Genomic DNA, 5,864 nt, shown 5'->3' with positions numbered 1-5,864 from the left:
CATAAAGCAGGATCAGGGGATGAGAGAGAACAGAGTAGGGGTGCTGCTGGATCAGACTAGCTGTGTCCTGTGTCCCACACAGGGCCTGGGTAGATTCATTAAATGACGTTGTTGAGCCTTTGAACATTCTCAGCATTGTGTAATTCTCCAGCCATCTCTCAATGTTGTTTCACCTTTGAAATGGCTTCTGGGTCGGGGCCCTCTCTTTGGCTCCAGAAGCCATCGTGTCTCCCTGCACAGCCACACTAACCACCTCCGCATCTCTCTGTTCTTAGTCATGCTCTTTCTCTCCCCTGTGTGTCTGTAGGGCCTCTTCCTTCCAGAATACTGGCGTAGTGCCAGACTATCTTGGTTTGGTCAGATGGCTCCTCCTTACCTGTCCAGTTCAGCTCCTGCCCCTCTCTGCCTCTTCCCCTGCCTACACCACCCCCACCAACACGGGCCCTGGGCTCCAGCCTCGCCCCTGCTCTTCCCACCTTCATTTCTGCTTCTGTACTAGTACATGTGTTGGTCTCCGGTCTCTTACCTTTTCTTTTTCTTTCTGGCCCATTCTGCTTGCCCTTTAAGACTCATACATGATCTCTTCCATGCATGGAAGTCAGTTAGTTAGTCATTTTCTCTGTTTTTTTTTAACATTTTTTTTCTATTTCTAATATGAGGGCTGTCACCTTTTACTATCACTATTTGAACACCTGGCTATAAACTCTATGAGGGCAGAAGCCAGATTCAAGCCACTGTGGGTTTCCAGCAGTTGGCATAGGCCCAGTGCAGAGAGAGGGTGCCTGATAAATGTGTGTGGAATGAGTGAGGGCTTATTGGCCCTGGGAGTGAAAAGGGGCAACCGACCATTTGTTCCCGGTGGTCGAAGTGAGAGGGATTAGAGATCAGGTCAGTGACAACAGGACATTTAGCCAAAAGGTGCTAGCAGTGCTGCATGTCCTCTCTGACCCAGCCCCCTCAGGCATCTCTTCAGTGCCAGCTCCCCAGTGCCCTTCCTTGGTCCGTGAGAGAAGCAACTATTATTGGGTTGCTTAGGATTTACATAAAACCAACCTTTGTTTTAATTGCTGCCACTAAACCTCGTAGCAGGATTCTAATGGGCTGTGTTCTTTCCAGGAACCTGTTGGGCCGACTGGTTTTCAGCCAGAGACGTTCAAGAAGTTTTTAGCTTTGTATTTGCACGGTGCTGTATGAGCCAAGGACTGTTCTGCAGCCTCACGTACCCCCTCGTTTCAACCCACCGAAGACCCTGCAGCCTGGGCAGGGCTTGGGGCCTGCCCGGAGCCTCAGTGCTCTTTTGGCCTGGTGGGCTCGCTGACAATAAAGAGTGCTTCCAGTGCACTGGAGTCTGTGCTTGGTGTGAGGGTGCTGTTGGGAGGGACATCCAGTTTCATGTGGGCCCACACCTTGAGCCTGCCGCCATATAAATGCAGGCCCTGGAGTCTGACCTGCCGCATCTCTGCCCACCACCCATTTTGTGACTTTAGATAAAAGTCTTCATCTAAGTTTCAATTTCTTCATCTGAAACTTGGGCCTAATATAACCTAACTTGTTTTGAAGACTATAGCTTATGTATATGTATTGTCTGTCACATAGTAGGTGCTCTGTGATGGTTGCTCAGTTCTTTGGGGGTTATTTAAATTGTGGACACATTCACAATGACTGCAGAAATTCTGAATAGAATATTCATTGTAGATTTCTCAACTAGTGTCCTGGTTACTGGACCAGTACACCCCTGGTTCAGCTGGCCTCCTATTTGTTCTAACAACATCCGGTCCTGCTCTGGGCCAGGTACCTATACACAGCATCTTACTTAATCCTTGCACAACTCTTGACAAGGTAAATGTCATTTCCATATGCAATAAGTATATTGAATACCTACTATGTGCTGGCCTGAAGGAACACAGGTAGTGTAAGGAATTTGCCAGTCACACTGCTGGTGTTTTAGGTCAGCTTCCCTAGGAAATACTTTGAAATGGAGATTTGCAGGTGAAAATTTGGGGAGAACCTTTAGGAATGGCACCTGTGGAGAGTGACACTGGCAGCAATGGTGGGAAGAGAAACTGAGCTCAGTGGGTTTGCACCTGAGGCTCAGGCCATTTTCAGTTCTGTGGGTGCTGTGGAGCAGAGCTGTCCCACTGAGATGTGAGGTGCTGAGCCTTTCCACAAAGACCATGGTTTGTCACCAGTCATTGGATAAACACTGCTCCCCAGAGTTGGAGAGACCTTGGGTTAGATGGCTTTGTTGACCTGAGCACATCCCAGAGGGACTGCTGAGCAATTATCCTTGGACACTTCCGCTGCTGGAGCTTCTTGCTTGAAGAAGTCTGGAGCACACATCGCATCCACCACAACTAGGAAGTGGCAGAGCTGAGTTTGCAGCTGGTGTGTCTCTGCCCCCAGGCTTGTGTTCCTCTGCTTTACAACTTAACCTTTTCTGCTGGGCAGAGTCGAGATGGGGTGGTAGGAGGGATTACCAGGGAAAAGACACAAATGAGGCTAGTGGCAGTGTGCATGTGAATGGGTCACTGGGGAAAGGCAACATGGTGTGCGAAGGCAGGGAGTCAACGAAGGATGCTGGTGAGTCGGGGAGGCTGGGGGTGAGGCTGAAGGGGCCAGCTCACAAGAGGCCTTGAATGCCAAACAGCCCCAGGCTTCTCACGGCAGGTGACCTAGAGCCAGGGGAATTCACTGAGCCCTGTTGTCCATTTTACTTTTAATTTAAAAGATAAATATTACATATAAATGATGAAAATTTAAAGAACTCAGAAAAGTATGCTATAAAAATGAAGTCACTGCACCCAAGACAATTTCCAGTCCTTTTCCCTAAGTTACCACATCTTAAGAGTTTCTTATACAGTAATCATCACAGTGTATATGTGTAATAATGTAGGTATGTATATTAACTTAGTGTCATCCTAGTTACAGACGCTTCTACACATTTTGTCACCTAATACCTTGAGATGGAAGGATCTTGCCACATCAGCACGTGTGAGCTACCTTATTCCTTTGAGCAGCTGCATTAATATCTATCGATGGACATCAGGTTATTTTCAGTTGTTAGCTATTATAAATAATGCCGCAGTGAGCATCCTTGTTCATGTATCTTAGAGTACTTTTGCCAGCATAGCCATCAGATAAATTCCTAGCAGAATTGCTGAGTCAAATGGATTTTTTTAAAAAACATTGGTAGTGTATGGAGGATGAGTTGGCAGGGCAACTGTACAGAGCCCAGCTGGAGGCCATTGCAGTAATTCTTGGGTGAATGATGGTGATGGCTTGAAGCCAGGCTGAAGCCGCCTGAATGGTGGAAGCATGCGGAGAGGGCAAAGCGAGCCTGAGTCTTGAGCATGTGGGACAGAGGCTGCAATGACTGGGCAACTTGGGGTCTGCCTTAGAAGGAGCCAGTGTTGTGGAGCAGGCCTAGGCAGCATGCCCTCATCCCCGCCCACCCTGAATGAGGACAGCCCTAATAGCTGGCCTAGGTGTGTCCCCTTTGGACCTTGGGGCCAAAGTGTGGAGCTTGGAACCCACTGCACTCTCCCTGCAAGACCCTTGCAGCTGATCTGCAAGATGAGGCTGGCAGTGTTTATCTCGCTATACAGATGAGGAAACTGAGGCTTAGAGACCATAGTGTGAAGAGCTGGAAAGCTCATAAGCGACGATAGCTGCCTCCTCTACTGAGATGTGCCCACTTCTTCAAATCCCACATGCCCACTTACCTCATCCTCACCACCGTCTTACATTCCTTTCCTCCTTAAAAACAGAAAGGGAGGAAATATAGGATGATTTTAAGGCTCTGTTCGGCCTTAAGACCTGAGAGCAGACTACCTACTTAGTCAGTGAGTCTCAGGGAAGGAAACAGAAGTACTGTGTGAGGGGAGTGGAGGGGGAGGTCACACTATTGGTATAAAAACCCACTATAGGGACTTGGACGTTTAAGCCACAGACGTTGGAACTGAAATTTTGACACTGCCACTGTGAACAGATTCTCATTTGGTTACATATTTAAGTGTCTGGTTGATCTATTAGAGGGTTCCTTAATTCATTTCCAGCAGACTTTATTGGCAAGGGAATTGTAATCTTGGACTGGAGGAAGCCATTTCTAAGAGCCTCCAATATTCCAGCTTCCCTCTCAGATCCTCAGTTTCCTCATCTGAAAAATGGGATAAAGCAATTCCCAGGTTGTCCCCACTTTTAGATTAATAAGCTACATTCATCCACATTTCAAGTAGCTGGGTCTGGAGGTATCAGAAGCCCTGTGAAAAGCTGGGCTTTCCACCTGTAGGCTGCTCTCTGTCCTCTCCCAAGCCTGGACCTAGAGTGGGTGCTTGCCAGAGGCTCTGTGACTTTCTGGGTTAGTCCCTCGGCTGCAGGTCCAAGGCTGGTGAAGGAGCAGGCCAAGGTCACCTCAGGTTTTACATAGCATCTCTCTGCTTCCCCTTCTGTGGCAGGAGAAAGTCCCTTCAATCATGTGTGTGACCTGAGTGTCTCACACCGTCTTCCCTTTGGCATGAATACACAAATCACCATGACTCACGGGGCCTACCTGTGGAAGACCACCCTGTTATAGGGCCCCTCTCCTGGGGTATGTCTGGGAACCTCCAGAGATGCGCACTTATTACAGATCAATTCTAGCGCCCACCCCTTGCCTCAGGATTATAAGCTCTCAAGCACTTGGTTCATTCATCCCACGAGTGTCCATGGCATCTAGTATGTGGCAGGAACGCCCAAGGCCCTAGGAGTAGAGCAGTGACTAAAACAAGGTCCTTGCTCTCACAGCACTTAAATTCTAATGAGGCAAGACAGTGAAGAAAGAAACATGTCAGAGTGACATGAAGAAAAGAGAAGGAGAGTGTCTTTGACGGGGCTCCCTGGACAGGCTCTGAAAGGAAGGATTGTGGCAGGTTTATTGGGGAGCACTCTCCAGATACCTGTAAGCAAGCCAACCTCTTAACCTCACAGCTGAGCAGAGGGAGGAGCTGCAGCCTCAGCTGATCCCACAGAGAGCTTAGAGCTGGATGGCCCTTTAGAGTTGTCCCCAACTGAGGCAAAGTGGTGGGGCCTTGAGGCCCCACATCATCTGGGAAGAGGTGGAACCTTACGTGAGGCAGTTCCCTGGGACCCAGGACAATGCCCAGGAAGGACACAATTGTGAGCCATTAGCAGTGGGTGAGGGTCAGCCCTTATGTCACAGGATAAAGGGTACTCTATTCGATAACCAAGGTCAGAGAGGGCCTCTGTGAGGTGGTGTTTGAGCAGAGACTGAATGAGGCACGGGAGCAGGCAAGGAAGACAGCTGGAGAAAACGCAACGGATGAGGTGAGGATGGGGGTGGTGTTTGCAGAATAGCGAGGAGGCCAGGGAGGCCCTATTGGAGCACGAACTCCCTTGGAACCCATGTTCCCCATCTCTCACTCTCAGCCTGCAACCACCAGCCTGCCCTCCTCTGTAAAAGAAGGAATTCAAGTCACACAGATCAGCAGAGTCCATGGGGATCTCTTTTAGAGGTAATGAAACAGCCAAAAAGCTGGAAGGGACTCAGAGGTCAGAGAGAGCTGGCTCTAATCCCAACTCTGCCCCTGAGAAGGGACTTGTTTATCTCGCCCTCTGTTCCATGGGTTCCCAGGAACCAATACTCCCCATCTAACAAGCGTACCCACCCACCCACCCCTCTCCCAGCTGGCTTACACAGTCCAGTGTGGGGAACATGCTCTCAGTGTAGCCTCTTTCATTCGTTAGCAACTCTGGCTGCTAAGTGTTCTCACGTTGGGAAGAATGTCATTCATCTCCTAGATTCAACTTTAGAGTCCCAGCTCCGCTGTCTGGGGCCCCACACCCCATGTTTCCTCTCAGTTAGGAGA

General features: G+C 49.2%; 1 protein-coding gene across 1 annotated transcript in view; it reads left to right on the top strand.

Annotated features, from left to right (window-relative positions):
• The window catches only part of MRPL37 (mitochondrial ribosomal protein L37), a 13,952-nt gene extending 12,070 nt beyond the window's left edge, over positions 1 to 1,882 (top strand). The window contains exon 7 of the mRNA XM_011370434.2: positions 1,117 to 1,882. Coding sequence (XP_011368736.1) covers positions 1,117 to 1,194 — 78 coding nt within the window. The 3' untranslated portion in view covers positions 1,195 to 1,882. The remainder of the gene's footprint in view (positions 1 to 1,116) is intronic.
• The last annotated feature ends 3,982 nt before the right edge of the window (positions 1,883 to 5,864 follow it).

Source organism: Pteropus vampyrus, unplaced genomic scaffold (genome assembly GCF_000151845.1).
Source record: "Pteropus vampyrus isolate Shadow unplaced genomic scaffold, Pvam_2.0 Scaffold170, whole genome shotgun sequence".
Lineage (NCBI taxonomy): Eukaryota > Metazoa > Chordata > Mammalia > Chiroptera > Pteropodidae > Pteropus > Pteropus vampyrus.
The sequence above is the reverse complement of the archived record's forward strand: the minus strand, read 5'-3'. Positions and strand labels throughout refer to the sequence as shown.